Genomic DNA, 19,266 nt, shown 5'->3' with positions numbered 1-19,266 from the left:
TTTGTGTTGGCTTAACCCATTTTCATGTGATTGCAAGTGAAAGTGCTGGAGGTCCTGGATGTTGACAGATTCAAAGACCATGATTTAAGTTAAACTGGCATTACCCACTACAAATCTGACAGACGCAACATAATGTTTGTGAAGCAGTGTGGTTTGCTAAGCAAAAAGAAACACTATCAAAAAATAATGAAACTAACAGCAATCCTGGAGACATTTCTTTTAAAATAATAGAATAAGTGATAAGATGGAACTTTTTCAGTCTGGAAGGAATTCTCATGCTCAATAAGTGCAGTAACATAAGAATAAAAACAGGAGACACTGAAGATAAAGTGTATAAGGAGTAAACAAATACTGCACATTGCACAAGATGTTGGAAAAGTAATATTGCACATGATGTTGACACTGGTTTTTATGTGGGATGCAGAATTGCAGCTATAGTATATAGAGTATTTATAGCAGCAGATGGCGCACTGAGCACTGCTTCCTTCGGCCCTGTGTGGTCTGGTGTATCAGGAGGGAGGAGGGCCCTCTCTTCATAAGAAATCATTAGAAATCTTTTATCAGATTCACAGCAGTTTGATGCCGCTTTAACAAATATTTGCTCAACGCGTTTCCCTGCCGTGTGAAGCCGAAGAGGTCCATTGGTGCAAAACCACTGCGGGTGAAATCTGATATCCTTGCACTTTGAGTTTTGAAGCTTGTTTTCGTGTACAATATTTTGCAGCAAGTTAAGAAACTGCAACTTAAGGGATACTTCTCGTGTGCTAATTGCTGGTCCCGGACTCTTGAAAGAAAGTGGAAGGAAACTTGTTGCAGGACTTGTTACTGAGCTGCCAGCTGTTGATCAGCCATTGTGGTCGTCGGGAAGGGGCAAGGTCTAGTTCATTTGCCCGGTGGCTACAGTGTTAGCTGTATGCATGAAAGAAGCTGCTGTATTGAACACTTGGATGGGCCATGCGGCTTCTTTCCCCGGTCAGATCGGACTGCCACGGAAAATGGATTAGTCTCATCTTGATTCATTTTTTTCCGAGGGTTTGTAAATGCACCTTTATTTGCGTAATTCACTTTGTTGCTGTTTTTCGGGGTTTTTTGATGCGCCACCTCCAACAATGAGCAGATAGCTCACTTGTTGCGGAGGTTTGTGATTAAATGTAAGAGGAAGAAAAGACATTAAATCCCACAGCGCTTTGTGTTGTACTCCTGCCTGCCGGAGGAACTTGTTTGGCTATTTTCTGTCATCTTCACCACTCCACAACAATTAAAGCATCATGGAGAAGATTGCATCCAAACAACTCTGGACTATGATCATCATCACTTTGTCGTCCTTATTGTCCCTGATCCTGTGCAGCGCGGTCGTAGATGTCCCAGAGGAAGAAGGCTTCAGTGCTGAGGTACAGTCAAAGTACTGAGCAGGTTCCCAAACTACAGTGGACATTCTACTTGTAAATACATAATGAATTTACAGTTGTCATAATATTGCTATAATCTGATTGCTATAATAATGCTAGTAATCTGATGACATCCCCTATGCAGTTTATTGTAGCATCATAGCTCTTTATAAACAGACTATGAGTTATGACCCTCATGTTTGTTCTGCTGAAACATCAAAGCATCAGATGACTTGTTGTGCTGCAGAGATGTCATGTGACCTTCTGACCTTTTTCCAAATAACAACAGTGCACATGTGGTGCCCACATTGAAAGAATGCATGTCTATCTGTCTATGTGTCTCTCTATCTGTCTGTCTGTCTGTCTGTCTATCTATCAGTGTATCTATCAGTGTATCTATCAAATGTATGATTTTCTGTTCTTCATTGAATTTTGTTGGATATGATCAGATCACATTAAATTTCACAAATTCACACTTAAGACACTTTATTTCAGGATTTATTAGCAGAACATAAACAATGACTAAATAGTTCATAATGCACCATAATGAGTTGTAAGCAGCTATAGAGACATTTCAAGTGCTTATGAATGCATTTGTAATTTGTAACTTCTCTTCTGAAATGTCCATAACTGGGGTATAAAAAGATGATGAATGGAGCACAATACAACACAATAGAGTTTACTGTTCAATTATTCTAATATATTGCGATACTGTAAGCAAGGTGAAGGTTTAAACACGGCACAAAATGAACCACTGCCACAAATCTTTGTGTTTGTCACAGTATAATGATACTGTGTTTTGAGACTCACTACAGTATTACAAAACATAATATCATCATATTCAAATATATCGATATCGTCTTACCCTTTTACCTAATACTGAGTGGTCATCAGTACAATGTAACAGTTAAAATCATATAAAATATTTCCTTATAGTTTATATCAAACATACTTGTTCTTCACTCTCATAACTGAGCAAGAAGAAATCTAGTAAGTTGACCTTGAGCTGAAGTAAAGCTGCTATTTTCATCATTACATTTGAGGCGTGAAGCTCAATGTGTCTTTGTGAGTTTTGGACACAGGAAACAGTTTTAAAGCAGCCTGTGAATATTAGTATGTGTGTATAAACAGTTTCTTAATGCTTTATAACATATCAATCATTCATTACACCAGTTAACAGAAGGATGGAGGTGATAGTTGATTGCAAATGCATTAATAAACACTGAAAATATCACTGTCTGCTTACAGCTACATTATAGTGTGTTATGTGTGTCTGCACGTCATACAAACCTTTACTCTGTAACAGAAAATTTAAGGCTATCAATTTAAGAGCCTTGTTTATTTTAGTACATAATCACATTACATTTTTGGCATATTTGTCATATCATGATATAGTCTATATGATAATCTGATTATCCATAATGTCCTGTAAACTCTACTGTATATGAGATTTTGTTTTTCTTCTTTCATGTTCCTCAGGTGATATGTCTGATGTGGATAAGCCCACTCATTACTCAGTATTACATAGGTCGAGACTTGTCATGCTAAGCAGAAATGATCTCCAAGTATTTCTTTTCTCTTGAGTGTGTGCACTCATGATGAGTTTTATGTGTTGCATGTGTGTGTTTTGCCCCTGGCTTGTGTTCATACTGTACATGCATGAAGGTTTAAGCCCCATGCTCCAGCTGTGTGAGAGGGGGCCTGCAGTGTTGTTTTTGAGCTTTGCTGTTGAGGCTTTTTAAAGGGCAGAACTTCTTGACTGAGGTTTTTTCCCCCCAGGATCCATCATCCTGTTTGCCAGGCTACGTGGCTCCACACGCTCAATTTCACTGTCAGCAAACATGAAACAAAAAGGGAAAATTCAGTATGTGTCAGTGGACCGTCAGCCAGATGGTCTTTTACCATCATTTGAAGTACACACATATGACATTGTGTGTTTATCTTGTGTACTACAGGAGTGATATACAGTTTAATAATTGTCCTTTTAGTGTTCCTGTTTGCAGTTCTTCCTCTCCTCATCTTGGCTGTCAGTGAGGAGAAGGCGCAGGAATGAGAGAGCAGGAATGTCGTAATGTTAATGGAAGCCATCTGGTTTCTATCTCTACTTTCTCTTTTAACTCCTCAGATGCTCTCTCCACTCATTAGACAGTGGCTTGTTCCTGGATTATTATAACAGTGCCTTACTTCCAGTCGTAGCTGTCACATACAAACTGTATACACACCATGCATCACATGCACAAACAGACACACGTGTTCGCTATTTCAAAGCTAGACCAACTGCCTTGTCGCTTTCTTCTCAACAGGCGTGGCTTCGTAAGTTTGGCTACCTGTCTCAGGCCAGCAGACAGATGTCCACCATGCAGTCGGCTCAGATTCTGTCCAAAGCCATCAGCGACATGCAGCGTGTCTATGGTCTTGAAGTGACTGGAGAGATGGACCCTGCAACTGTCGCGTAAGCTCCATATTGTTCTTTATTGGTGGTTTTATTCTGCAGGATGTTTGTCTCAAACATGTACAACATTACTTACCTTAGTGTTCACTGACCACAAACTGAATCCAGGGATCTTGTGGGATGTTTCAAAACATGCAGGATTTTTTTGTTTCTTTGTTTATTTGCAAGTCTTTAAAAGTTTCTCATTTGCATTGCATTTTATAGTATAGATGCAATGATAAATGGTCACAAATTCAGTTTGTCATTTGAGAATTCAGGGCTACAAACCACAGTAACCAAGCATATTGAAGCAATTTGTATCAGAGGACTGGAGTTTCCCCATCACATAATAATATTACCAGTGGCTGCTGAAACGGTGCCAACTTTTTTTTTCATGGTGATACGGTTTGAATTACAGCTTCATTTTGCTTATATCACATCTTAACTAATGAGGCTAGTCAGGCTATTGTGTCATATCCTCACATTCAACTGTGACCTTGATTCATTGTTTTAAGCCTTTCTTCTCACAGAGTACTCTGTATGTAAGGTCCATTTGAGAGTTGCAGTCTTACAGAAATAGTTTGACAGTTTGGGATTGCACTGTCTTTCTGAGAGTTATTGCAGAAGAGAAGATTGGTCCCACTCGTATGCTAACTCTGTCTGTCAACAATAAAGTTACAACAACAGCAGCCGGTTAGCTTAGCTTAGCATTAAGACTAAGACTAAAACTACCAAGACAACAAAATACTACTTGCTGTAGCCTCATATTTACAGTACAGATATGAGAATGGTATCAGTCTTATGTGTGTGAATTCCCCCAAATGTCAGATTATACCTTGAACATGAATATTTAGTCCTGAACAGGAGTGGGGTTTTTTTGTTTGTTTGTTTTTTTCAATTATGTGTAGTTTTTTTTAAAATATCATTCTGTAGCCTCCCAGTAGTGTTCCTAATGAAATCAAAGCTGATCATTAAAATTTTGTTTGAAATATGTATGTTTTAGTATCAGAATGCTGTTTTCTCAAGCCCTCCGAAAATAATTTTCACCATGATTTGATACAGGTTTATACATGAAGATGTTGCTACATGTAAACCTGGGAAGGGAAGGAATCAGTGCTTTAAACTACGGTGCTCCTTTTCGTTTAGTGTTGAGTGGGAGTTTCTAATTGAAATATCCAAAAAGAATGCAGATGGAGTCACCCTTTAAGTACAGCATGCAGCACTGATAAACATCAGCCTTCCAGATTTGTGAGGAGTCAAAAAAACAGTAGTAACAGTAGTGAGGAAATTCTGCATCTACTTTTTATGGCAAAAGTTTATAATGTGCCATATGTATGTGTGTGTGTGTCTGTGTGTTTGGCTATGTAGGGCCATGCGTCGGCCTCGCTGTGGCCTCCCTGACCGAAAAGCAGATGAAGTGGATGGTGGCGCAAGGAAGAGACGCTTTGCTCTCACTGGACAGCTGTGGGACAAAGACCACATCACTTACAGGTTTACAGCACTGAAATGTGAAAATAAGACAATAAAGCAGAATGTGTAACATACCATGTCTAATATTCTTTCCTTTCTGGTTTCAGTATAATGAAGCAGCAAATCCCGTCCTCGCTGGGCGAGGAGCGGACGTTTGATGCAATCCGTAAGGCCTTTGATGTGTGGAGACGGGTCACACCGCTCACCTTTAAGGAGTTACCTGCTGAAATCAATATCAACAGCAGCAAGGCAGAGCTCGCTGACATCCTGGTGTTGTTTGCCTCTGGTTTCCATGGTGATATGTCATTATTTGATGGTGAGGGTGGGTCGCTGGCCCACGCCTTCTACCCCGGACCAGGAATAGGTGGGGATACACACTTTGATGCTGATGAGCCTTGGACTCTGGACCACCAAAATCCAGAAGGTTTGTGGGCTGATTTTTCTTCATCGTGTTGGAATAGAATCTGTGACTTTTAGCTGTTATCTGTCTCCTGAAAGGTTCTCCAGGTACATATCAATGTCAGGGACTACAAATGAGATTTTTTTCTAACTTGCTGTGATGCCGTGCTAAGTGAGTCTAAACAGTTGATTAGCTCGTTCGAATAATTAATTGGCTTGATTTCATTGAAATGTTTTCCTCAACTTGGGCCAAGTGATCACCATCTTTGTAGTGTTGTCAAGATTTGGAACAGCTCATATTGTGTGTTTCAGAAATGTTGTAAGTTATACAGCAACATTATCAGAGAGCATCACATTGACTACAAATATTCATGGATTAATACTATATGATTCAGTGGAGTTTATGTGGTTTTGTATTGAGAGCTGGTTGTGTGAAGACTTATGTTTATTTTTAGATAAGAGACTACTTCTTCAACAGTTGTTAATGAACTTTGTCTTGACAAGAAGGCCATTGAGGCTGCTACTGTAGTTGCACAGAAGCCTTTAAGTGGTTTTCAGTTAGCAATGCATCAGATAAATGATTATTTATTTCAGCACGACAAGCACAACACAACTCTGTTTACAATTTCTTTGTTTAGTGTGCAGTTACTCAAATTAAGATCTATTTCATTGTTATTTTACTCAAATTTATCTAAGTTCATTTACTGTATGTGTGTCACTGTTTGTCTTGCAGGTGTCGACCTCTTCCTGGTTGCGGTGCATGAGCTCGGCCATGCATTGGGTCTGGAACACTCAGACAACCCCAGTGCCACAATGGCTCCATTTTACCAGTGGGTTTACACACACAACTTCACACTACATGAAGATGACATCAAAGGAATACAGTACATATACGGTAAGAAGCATATACCGTCCTGATAAGAGGGCTAGGTACAGCACCTCGATACTTTTATGGCACCAGCTGAATTGCTTCAATCCTACTGAGAACTGAAAAATTTCTCATCAGCGCAGTGTTCATATTAGGCAGATTATTTTTTGTTATTAATGGGATTTTATATAATTGGTATCAAAAAAAGTATTGGTAGCTAAAACACCTACACTGTTTAAATTCCTGTCTGTACTGATGTCTTCAACAATGCAGTAATTTAAAGTCACCGCCAGCAGAATTTGGACTTAATGACTTGAGGTCCAGAGGCTTTTAACACGAATATTCTACTAATCAGATGGTGCACAGATCTCATTATCTGCAGACCTCAAAGAGACCTGTTAGAGTTCTGTGTACACAAAAAGAGATGTTCTGAAAATGCCATGATGTAAAACCATATGATATGAACTATGTCTTCTTACGCTATTTAAAAAATATCTTTGTCTGTGTAATATTTTTGCAAACTTTACCGATAATAGTTTTGACATTTATTTATTTTGAACAAATGCTAGCTAAGCATGTTTTGGCTTCATGCTCAGACCGCTTTGGCTCTGAAATCACTGTGAGGTTGAAGTGCAGAATGTCAGCTGTAAATTTAGGTCATACCACACTCGCATCACATCTGGACCCTCGTCATAAGAAGACAAGAAGTGTCGTAAAGAAGCTTCGTGCAAATGTGCACAGACACACTCGCAGTGAACCACACAATAAAACAGCATATCATGCATGCCATTATGAAGTACTCATGCTTTCCACGTGTGAATGGATGCCTTTGTTAATTGTGTGTGTGTGTGTGTGTGTGTGTGTGTGTGTATTAAAGTGTGTGTATGTATGTGTTAATGTGTTTCTACTGTGCCCCTGCAATAAGAGCTGTAATTACAGGACAGCACACTCATTTGCTTCTGAAACTGCAGATGTAGATTCATTATAGACCTAATTTACACTGAGTGATTTATGATTAATTTTGTCTCAGGCAAACACAAGATTTCGTCTTGTCCTTTTTTTTTTATGCATTTCCAATTGACAGCAAAGTCCATTGTTTTGTCCTGGTCCTTTGTCTCTGGTATCATGTAACAGATTATAAAAAGTCTGATTCAGTTTGGGAATGTTGTCTATGGTTTTAGTTTGCCAGACAAACCCAGAATCTTTCCATACCCACACAATTCTGACCTATTGGTACGCCTACACTAGACATCAGAGTGCACCAGAATGTACTACAGTTTTGGCAAATTACATGTGAGAAATCTGGTAGATTTTCTGTTGTAAATACTTTAAGGTAAATGTTTTGACTGGAATTATATAGTAGTTTCTTTTATTAACCAGATCTAAAGGATTGTTCTAGAGAAAAGCTCTGATTGGATGTGAAAAGGGACTTGAGGAGTTAAAATAGAGAATAACACTGCATAAACTTTGTTGGTAGGAATAAACGTGTGGGTTTTCTTTGTAGAGGCTTTATGCAAGAGGTTGACAGTTTTCTGCCTCCTAGATCAGTTTGACTTATCACATAACTATTTATTTTATTTTGTTAGAATTGTATTATTTATTTTACTAATTCTAAGTGTTAAAATACTTGATATTCAAATACAATGATATTATTATAGGTTTTTGTTTTCATCTGTAACATGAAACGTTTCCCAAAAAGAAAGATTTAAAAGGACATAATCCTGTATCCAGAGCACCAATGTTAGTGGCTAAGAGCTTAAGAGGCTTAATTTTCCCTCAGGAGTTTGTGGAGACCAAAAGAGAGCTATAAAGAGAGTGAATATTGGACTTGCATTCATTAAGTGGCTCCAAATGAATGCTGATGTTGCTCCATGTCTGGTGGTGTACTGCAAAGACAACTATTTGCTAACATGTTTGCCATTAAGACTTTATAAGGTGATAATATGTCAACGTTGTGTTTACAGCTTGCTCTGCTGCCTGCAATTGACATGTACCTTTAAACTGGGACTGCATTTACATAACATCAGCAGCACTGCCTGCCAGTATACAGAGACTTTAATTCTGAAAGGGTATCCCCTTCAGAGACACAATCTCCCTCTGGGCAGCTAGTAACAGTCCCTTTTTGTCCTCTGATGAAAATAGCCAACTAGACAGTACAGTACATGCAGTATTCTGTAAACTCAAGGGAGTCCATTATGTGTGAAGGGAAAGTAAGACACAGAACCAAACACAGATTTGGGAAAGTGTCTCATAACTGATAAAATGCATACATTAAAGAATACTGTTTGTTTCCTCTAATACTGTTCTGAGATATGGAAAGAAAATCAGAGACTAGGACACTTGTTTACCTTCGCTGTCTGTCTATATACTTTATTGCAGGTTAAAATGCTGCAGATGCTGAGTTTCTCTGCATACTGACAGCTGAGTCACTGGCCAACATCAGCTTTCATATATTCCTAACTATATATTTGGCTCAGTGTAACTGAATACGTCTTAAAGCCCATCAGCTGTCTATACACATTACATAATGACTGTATCTCTGTGTTTTCTCCTCTTAGCAACCAGCAGGGAAGATTTTTCCAAAGAGCTGCAGTGCAGTCGCAGTCAATCAAATGAGCACAAAATGGAAAATTACATTTTCTTTGTGTGAGGGAGAATTAGAGAAGATATTATGAGGGGAAGGGAGGAGAGTATATAAGAACACTCACACACAGGCTGGAGGAATTTATTTCATGTCAGATGGAGGCTGTTTTTGGTGAAAAATATGAGAGGGAAAAGTAGTTTGTCTTTCTCATTCTAAGGCCAAGCTCTCCATCTTTTTGTTTTTAGGTCCCCCTCTTGTCGCTGAGGCTCCTCCAGTTTCAACTCCCGCCCCTGACGATGAAGCCAGCAATGACTCTCCCACCCCCCCTTCACCTCCTGAAGATGAACCGACCTCTGCCTCCCCCACTGACCCCCCACCCGAATCGCCCAACCCAACCGACGGCAGCCCGGATCCCCCATTCCGGCCCGAACCGAGCCCCAGCCCTACCTCCCCTCCCGTCCTTCCCACCTCCGCCCCCACTGAATCCCAGCCTGAACCGGAACCTGTCACCCCACACATTAGAAAAGATGTTCCTCCCCCTCCGCCTCCCCCTCAGCCCCCTGCTCCTCCCCGACCTCCCAAGCTGCCTGACAGCCATGCACCCGATATCTGTGACGGGGACTTTGACACAGTGACCATGCTCAGGGGCGAAATGTTTGTTTTCAAGGTGAGAAGTCTTGAATTATTGATCTTCTTGCAGTGCAGTGTTTGATTCAAGGGGTCTGCTTTGTTTGGACATCTGTAAACTCCACATGTTGTGGAGCAGTGTCTCCAGTCATGGGTGTTTTTACAACCACAGACCCACGTAGGAAAGGACACGTAGAAATGAATGAACTAAGACAACCCTGCTCAGAAAAAAAAACAATCACGTCATGCAAGGAGAAATGAACGATACATACTGAACAATTCTGATGAAAAATAAACATTTTTTTTGTGCTTGTGCAGGGTCGCTGGTTCTGGCGTGTGCGGAGGAACCGGGTCTTGGATAACTATCCCATGCCAATATCTGTCTTCTGGATTGGCCTGCCAAGTGACATTGACGCAGCCTATGAGCGCCATGATGGCAAATTTGTCTTCTTTAAAGGTACAGTATGTCACGGCTGTTTTTGTCTTTGCTAACACAGCGCCCACATGCAAAGCAGGCTGCGCAATGTGTTACGTCAAAACCTTCTTGGAAGAATCTACCAAGCTTGTTTACAGTTTAGGCGCCTTGCTTAAGGGCACAACAAGCGCCTGGTGAGTTTCCGCAATCTTTCTCAGCTACTTTTCCCTTTGTAAAGCAGGAGCCAGCGTGGAGCTGTTTAAGAGTGTGTTCTATAAACCCAAAATGGTGGAGTCAAACACAAATCTGATCTGTGCTTTGATTTGAACTGGTCAGACTGAAAGGAAATGGTGCAAACTCAGCATGTTTTTTTCCCCCCGCGCAACATGATTTATGAGGATATGGTAATAATTCAACACAGCTATAACTCTCTGTATCTGGCAGACACACTTACACATGCTTGCACACAGAAATATTCAAAACACTAGAAGTTATGCGAACTCCTCCAGCCAAATGATTCACTGTTAAAACTTTCTGACAACATGGCTGCAGACAGACTGCTGAGAAAATAGATTTCCCGTGTCTTTCCATGTGTGTACTGCAGAGTTTGTGTCTATTACTGTGTGTTGCTGAGTTCATTGGGTGTCTTGAATGAGGTCTGTGCAGTGTGGCAGCTGTTGCTGGCCCAGTTAGACTCCACTCCAGCTGAGCCCCAAAAGGCCTCATGAGAGAGGAGGAGGATTGCATCAGCCTTTTCTGCAGTGCACTGCTCCAGATGTTAACAGCTGCAGAGGTTTCACTTTTACAACCAGGCCCTATGGTGATTTGTCATGCATTTCCAGGATTTTCTGAGGCCTTAATCACAAATTTACTGTCATTTAACATACATAGATTATTCCTGGCCATGTTGATTTCTACTTGTCTACTCTAAAGGTCCTTGGATAGTACAGTATATGCACCCAAACCCGCAGAAATGTTGGCCATATGAATCTTAAACCACTTAACTACTGTAGTAGACAAAACATCAGGTCACAACTTTTAACAGCGTTTCAAAGAGGGTGTATACCGATTAGTAAAAGCCTCAGTGCACAAACTTACTGTAGCTATTACATTTGGGTCTAGTATGTCGCAATGCACCAGTGCCCTGGCAGTGGAGGTGGAAAATGGCTGAAAAGTGTGCCCAAAGGTTAGGGTTAGAGAAGAAATTGGCTCCCACATAAGGGAAATCTTGGAAAATAAGTGTTATGCCTACCATTTCTACCTCTCCTGTCCATTCTACTTCTCATCTGGAGTGAATAAACTCCATGACATATGCCATATGTTCTGGCCATCGCTTTCTCTCCATGTACCACAGATTTTTCTCCCTTCTCTTCCTCATTAATGTTCCCTCTTATTTCCACTCTTTTAGCCAGGTAATAAACATTACCTGTGCAGAAGAGTTGTACTATAGGTTAGAGTTGTCACAATACCAGAATTTTAAACTTTGATACAATACATGCGTATGCAGTCACACAACCACTTGACCTGGTTAAAGTATAAGGAGTGGGACTCAATACCTCTGTCCATACCATGGCAAAAGGAAGAAACGTCCTAGGCATACAAGCTAGAATAATTTTTTTCTTTTCTTTATTAACAACCTGCACACAGTGCTGTTACAGAAAAAGTTGCTGCACACTGATTTGTTATGCTCTGAGCCAAATTTTAGGCAGGACAATAATCAGGTCTTGAATGAGCGCTGAAGTTATGTTTTATAGCTTTGATACTTTGGATACTAACTGATACTAACTAACAGATATTGTTTTGAACTCACAGTATTGGAAAAGTATTGATACTTTTATCAGCTGTACTGTAGGTGTACCCACCTCATTATAGAAGTTCATGTCCTTTTGTCCCTGCAGATGACAGATACTGGGTGTTCAGGGAGGCTGACGTGCTGCCAGGATACCCACAGCCCCTACATGAGTATGGACGAGGAGTCCCTGCACACAAGATTGACACAGCAATCTGGTGGGAGCCCAACGGATACACGTATTTCTTCTCTGGAGACAGGTACAGCATATCACGCGCACAGATACATGCAGCAAGATTTTAATACATTTAAAAATAATGTCCATAGGGTTCATCACACTGTGTGAATGTCCACATGTCTTTACACATCTCTCAGATACTGGCGATACAATGAGGAGACCCGGACTACAGACCGTGACTTCCCAAAGCCAAACAGCAGATGGGGCAGGATCCCTGACTCGCCCAAAGGAGCCTTCCTGAGTGATGACAGCGGTAAATAATGACTTAAATTAAGCAAATACGTCCTTTATTTAGAGAAAGGGAAGAGCCACTGTTTGTGGGAATCACAGCAGACACCAAAACATGTACATACAGCGTTGAAAGGGATAGAACAGCATGAGCGAGGAGAGGTGGAGCGAGAGAAAGAACAAGAGGTTAGAGGGGTGAAACGGGGTGTGTAGGAGACAGGGAGGGAAAGAAATTACATTTGAGACTGGTTAGGCTGAAGCAAGCAGAGCAGAGAGAAGGGTGAGGGGATGAGAAGGGAGGAATGAGAGTTCTGGTTTGAGGCTTGGCCCGTCCTTCTTTTGGAAATTAGATTTGTGGCAGAGCTGCCCTAAATGCACTCCATCAGTCCGATCTCATCTCCGCCCTAACTGCTCTAATGTCTCTGCAAGCCTGGTTCCCACTACAGAGCTACATTTGCATCCAGAAATGTACCCAAGAACACCAAAAAGATTGTATGTGGTTCCTCTTGCATCCCAAATCTTAGTGCCTATAAGCAATATGTTTTATATGAACATATTTTATGTATAGTCTGGTTACCAGAGGGTAAAATAATAATACCAGACTCTGATATTATTCTCACTATTGCTCAAAAAAGTACATTTGGTGCAAAATATTGGAATGTTGGAGAGAGGCTAAACTGGTCCCTGAAGAAACATTCCTGAGTCTGCTTTTTCTTTGCACAAAAATTGAACTTAGATTCACCTCAAGACAAAAAGTGAAGTAGATGAGTCTGTAGAAATGAAATGAAAAAAGTTTTAAAATCAGTGCACATACTTCAGTTTTATGGGTTTGATTTCAAACTTTACCTCCTTTACCTTATCTACATTGATCTTTGAATTTTCTTTACACAAATACTTGTGTCTTTTCTTCAAATGAAGTTGACCAAAATGATCATTTCAAGAAAATACACATTTTTTCACTTTCTTTCTGAGAGTTAGATGAGAAGATTGATACTACTCTCGTACCTGTACAGTCAATAAAGAACCACAGCTAGGAGACAATTAGCTTAGCTAAGCATAAAGAGTGGAAACACAGGGAAGCAGCTAGCCTGGCTCTGCCCAAAGGTAAAAAAATCTGTCAGTACCTCACATTACATAGCATTTAATCAGACTGTAAAAAACCCAAAGATTAAGATGACACATGGCTGTTTTATGGGCGATTAAGTGCAGTGAAGTGCTGGTTGCCTGGCTGCTCCTGCTTGAGAAGTAGTCCAACACATAACACTTCATAAAAAAGCAATTTGTTGTTTTTATACTTAAGTTTTTGCATTTAATTCGTCTGTCTTCCCCTTCTTGAAAGTTATCTTTGTCAGAGCCCGCTCCCTGCTGGGCTTCATATTTTCTTGCGGGGAGTGACAAAGTCAGAGCCTAGTCATCAAATGTCAACACCATACATATTCTCTTGTATATTTACGTAGAGTAATCTGTTGCATGGGGTGGTTAACTTTAGTGTCCCCTCTCTTCCTCTCATGCAGCTTACACCTATTTCTACAAAGGCACCAGTTACTGGAGGTTTGACAACAAACGTTCAGAAGCAGACAAAGGCTATCCTCGTTCCATCCTGAAGGATTTCATGGGCTGTATGGGAGCCCCTGACCCAAAGCCTGACACAGACACAGAGCAGGAACCAAAAGACAAACCAGTCAACCCCTCAGACCGAGGCAAAGATGAGCACAAAGAGCCGGACAGGGGCCGGGGCAAAGACACAAACCCAGAGGACGATCAAGCATCTAACCCTGACAGCACAGAGGATGAGGAGCAGGAAAAAGAGGTGAATGTGGTTGTAACGGTGGCCGACAATGAATCAAAGGTCATGACCCTGATCATGGTGATCGTTCCTCTGGTGCTCATCCTGTGCATCCTCATCCTAATCTACGCCATCCTCAGGACTCTGCAGAACAAAGAGACGCCGAGGGCCTTGGTGCACTGCAAACGTTCGCTGCAGGACTGGGTGTGAGGCACAGAATTAGAAGAGATAGAACGGGTATCCATCATTTGTCTAGTACAATCGTTGGCGCCACAGATTTTACTTATGGCGCAGTGGAGCTTCGACACAGCACTAAGGATGAGTCACGTTTTTGGGCCCTATTCATTGTGAGAACTTTTATTGCTCATGTGAAATAATGCAAAAGTGGTAAAGTCAGTGCCTGTGGAGCTACAATTTCCCTGTTGGCCTTTTTCTCCTTTGCCTCTCTTTGTGCCTTCCAAACGTCTGAAAAAGTACCTCTTCTTAAAAAACTCCATTACCACATTAAAAAAAGATGTGTGAGCCACCAAATGTGTACTGTAGAAGACACATGTCACACAGGGTTGTCCGTTTCTATCAATTCTAATTGTACAGGGGAGGAGGGATAGATGATTAATTTGTAGTATAAATGCAGACAGTCGATAATGCACATACATGACACAGAAGCACACACTGTACATACACACAAACATGAGTGTTTATACCTATGAAAACAAATACACAAAAATATGCATTACATCTTCCATGTGCTTGACTATGGTGCCTCAACCAATCCTGACATTTTTCTTTGTGTAGAGCAGATAATTTGCACTTTTGATTCTGTTTTTATTGTTGTCTTTATTTTGCTGACGTAGCGTCACTGCAGATGTGTGTGTGTTTGTGCAAAGCAGAACCGCACTTATTAAACACACACACACACTAGCAGCAGAAGCTCGTCCCCCGACCAGCACAGGAATGTCAGACAGCTGTGTGTGTCCATGACCACCCGTCTCCCACCGAGCCCATTATGTCTAACCCTGTCTCACACACACACACATATGCACCAACATCACATGATCTCAAAAAACTGCACTCATTTGTGCACACATTTCCACACACACCAAGACATAGAGACCACTCACCCAAACAAAGGCACATAGAGTTTTTGCACACAGACACACGGGCTCCAGCCTCCCCTCCTCCCATCACAGCCACGATAACTGTTCAGACTGGACCTCTAAAAACACAATCCCAGCGGAGACATATTGATATATGACTGGAGCCAGGGCTGGGATGAAATACAGGAGGGAGGAGGGAGGGTTTATTCACATTGTAGAAAAGTGTGGTATTTTACAAAGTCTGCCCATGTCAATGCGACCTGTGAAGAGTAGAACTATAGCAACTGTATCCATCTGTCTGTATCTCCTCTTCTTTTTTTCATTCTGAAGCTAAAGAAAGTCAAGGCTAATTAAGTATACAATGGAGGAGGCTGCAGGCTGGAGAGGAATGGGTAAGGATCTGGTTTCCATTAAACCCACATGTTGCTGATTTAGTAGTGTCAGGCATGAGGAGTGGGGGGTGAGCTGGGGGAAAAAATGCAAAAAAGGAGGTATAAAAATCGTAGAAGGGAGTAAAGAGAAATGGGAAATGAGAGCGAGAGAGAATGAGATGACGAGGGGAAGAAAAAAAGAAAGAAAGTGGGGGAGGCACAAATTGAGGAGGGGAGAGGGGAGGGCTCTGCCAGCATTTCCTCTCTAGTTTTTTCTGGGAAAGGAGGAGCGAAGGAAAGAGAGAGGAAGGATTTTGTGGGGAGGGGCAGCGCTGGCGTTGTGCCTCCTGACCTAGATGGGGACAGTAAGTCCACTCCTTTTGAAATCTTGTTTTTACTCATGAGCTGAAGATGACTTCCTCTGCAACCCCCCCTCCTCCCTTCCTCCTCTGTCTTTCTCTCCACTTTTTCTTTTATTTGTGTGTCGTTTTGTCTTTTTTTGGTTCATTGCTGTATTTACTCCATTTTGTCACTCCCAAATGTATTAATTTTTGTATCCACTCTTCTGGAAAGTTTGCTCAAGCGTTTAAAAGATGCACAGAAACATCTGCAGAAAATGATTTTGTCTTCATGTGTCCATTGAGCCTCCCATTTATCTATCTGTGTCTGTGTAAAGCCACTATTTACAAGCTGAATTCATTACTATGTGCTTTAGGTTTGTGCCTTTACATTGTGCCTATATTCTGTCTCACATGCTTCATTGTGCCTTTTTTCTGTGAATATTGGGGGGCATTTTTTTTTTTTTTTTTTTACAATAAACAGCATGAGGGAAAGTTTTTAAAAATGTTTTTCTTTTTTACTCTACTTATCATTTGTAGTTTTGTAAATTTTGTTTTTTCAGGTTTTCTGTAACAACAGCAGTAGATTATTATGACAATGTTGATGCATGCAGGGCATGTTCTGTAACGCCTGTGCACTCCTTTGTAGAGTACGTTAAGGATTTCACAATAAAACTCAGAGGTAAAAGCAACACTGATCTTAATGGAGTTTTTGGCTTTGTGTTCTTGTACTTGCTGTGAAATGTCAAGTTCAAGGAGATGTTCTTCTTTTGGCCACAAGAGGGAATCATTGCCTTTAAAATGCTGAAAAGTAAATCTTTATGTTTACTATTTTCAGCACAATATATACACACTGATGACGGACTATAGTAAAGCAAGAGGTAAAAAGAAAAATATCTCAGTGTATGTGTGCTTATACTCAAATGCGATGCTGGAATTTAATGTTGAAGAACATTAACACAACCATCGTACAGTGGTACAACAAAGTGATTTTCCAATTAATGCAACTTAATTTTTAATTTTAATTCTTGGCACTTAATACTGTTAATATATTTCACAGAGAAATATTGTTGCTGTTTGCTACATTTATTTACAGCTGGAGTTACTTTGCAAATTTACGTTTTAAATCAAAAGTATATGATAAAGTTAGAAAATGATGGATGGATGATGACAATACCAAACAATATATAAAATAATTAAAATTAGTCAACTCAACCAGGTACAGCAATAACCATCTAATAAGGATGCATACATAATAACATAGCACTTTGTGGCCAAATTTTGCATAATGAAAATATTTATTTTCCTAAGTACACTTGATGATATTTTTTCTGTTTTTTGTGCACCTTGTAATGGAGTACTTTTACATCGTGGTTTCATCCTTTACTGACATAAAGGATCTGAGTACTTATTCCACCAATAAAAAGATTTATGTATGTAAGAGCATGAGTGTGCTAATTTGTGCACAAGCTTCATGCGTGAGTGAGTGAGAGCACCTTCCTGCACGTCTTTATGTCAGAGGTAATCAGGATTATCTTCTTTAATGGATCATCCACTAGCTTTACCTCTGCACCCGCTTTCTCTTTCATCTCTTCCATCTTTTCTCTGTTTTTCTGCCTTTATTTTAAGCTGTCTCTCCCTACAGTATTACAGTCCATTACCCTTTTCAATCTCTTTTACAATAAATGAAATGCGGACTAATTCAACCAAAAACAAACTGTGTCAACAGCTATGATTTCCTGCAAAGTTTCCCCAAAATAGACCCTTGTTCAGTTTGCATAGCAACAACTGCCCTCTTCCTCGAGTCTTTGCCTTAATTTGCCCCTGTCCCTTGTCTTATCCAGATGTTCAATTAGGATTGAGGCCACTATACTGCTGCCATATTCCAGCCAAGGGCTAAGGGTCTGTGTGATCAACCTGTTCTCCCAGCTTATCCCCTGTTGAGCTGATAATGGGATCGGCCCACTGCCTCCTGCCTCATCAGCACCATAAATTGTTCTGTAGTTTCCATTCTCAAACACAACAAGCCTCACTGGATGTGGTGAGATCGATGTTTTTATGCCTGTCTGTAGCTTCCTGATTGCCTGTATTACAGGCCGTTAATTGGTCAAATTTATGTCTACATGTACAGTTTACCATGACTGATGCTACATGGTTTTTGTCTGGATTCTAATTAACATGTCCACCACAGCAGCTATTCTTTCATTGTTACAGCAGCACCCATAACAACAAATGTGCCATATCCTGTTTACCAGTTGGTCAGTTAACCAGGGCAGTCCTAGATTCCTGCTAATCACTCTCAGGCATCATGCCATGCTTTCTCTTCTCTGACAAGTTCACTGTTCAGCAGTTGTGGAAGAACAATTCAGATCTTTGACTGAATTACAAATTCAACAATGTAAGAAAACAACTGAAAGTCCTGCATTCAAATCCCTACATACATATATGTCTAATACTGTGCAGTATTAAAGCAAAATGTACTTAAAGGATCAAAAGTAATGCTCATTATGCAGAAAAATGTTGCTTGTGACTGACACAGTATTATATATTACATTATTAGACTGTTAATACTAAAGCATTACTGGTTGAGACAGTGATAATTTAAACTATTTTAAATACAGTTTGGCTCATAGCTCAGTAGTTAACACTCCTAGTGCCATTATCAGATAAAAAATCCATCCATCACATACAGCTGTACTTTGTGTTTGGTTCCAGTTAGCAAATAACTTTTTCACAGCAATTTTCCTTTTTGACATGAAATATTGGAGTAAACACAGGTGTTATCAATGATACTAATTAGATCCTTGTTATCTATGATGTTCATCTTCTGCCTTTGCTGCTAGTACTGTTATAACCTGTATGCAGCATGCATGATACACTTTCAAAAATCAGGTTTTGGATATTACCAACAAAATATTAGCCCACAATCCATCACATGGCGATTCAGAAAGGGTCACCAACAGTAGAAATGCCCTATATAGAACTACCCCACATGAAAAATAATTGCCCACCCCTGCTAAATTTTGGAAAATAATAATCTCCCATTGCTCAGCAAATTGATGGAGAGAATAGTCCACTTGCAAATAAAAGAGTACTTTGACTGTAATGGTTCGAACACAGGATTTCAACATGCTTATAGACATAACTGTTCCACTTGTTCCGCCCTCACACAAATCACAGAGGACTGATTAAAGGGAATGGATAACTCTAAGGTGACTGGTGAAGTGTTGCTGGATT

The 19,266-nt window shown here is 40.3% G+C and overlaps 1 protein-coding gene across 1 annotated transcript; it reads left to right on the top strand.

The window, feature by feature from the left end:
- The first annotated feature begins 495 nt into the window (after positions 1 to 495).
- Positions 496 to 16,493, top strand: mmp15a (matrix metallopeptidase 15a). Its single transcript, XM_084733440.1, has 10 exons — positions 496 to 1,391; positions 3,692 to 3,840; positions 5,188 to 5,310; positions 5,397 to 5,713; positions 6,422 to 6,583; positions 9,386 to 9,807; positions 10,086 to 10,224; positions 12,081 to 12,231; positions 12,347 to 12,462; positions 13,952 to 16,493. Exons 1-10 carry the CDS (start codon positions 1,269 to 1,271, stop codon positions 14,431 to 14,433), a joined length of 2,184 nt encoding a protein of 727 aa, XP_084589566.1. The 5' UTR covers positions 496 to 1,268; the 3' UTR covers positions 14,434 to 16,493.
- The last annotated feature ends 2,773 nt before the right edge of the window (positions 16,494 to 19,266 follow it).

This window comes from Lutjanus erythropterus, chromosome 13, assembly GCF_056507025.1.
Source record: "Lutjanus erythropterus isolate fLutEry1 chromosome 13, fLutEry1.hap2, whole genome shotgun sequence".
In the NCBI taxonomy this organism is placed as follows: domain Eukaryota; kingdom Metazoa; phylum Chordata; class Actinopteri; order Lutjaniformes; family Lutjanidae; genus Lutjanus; species Lutjanus erythropterus.
This window is presented reverse-complemented; position numbering and strand designations above follow the sequence as displayed.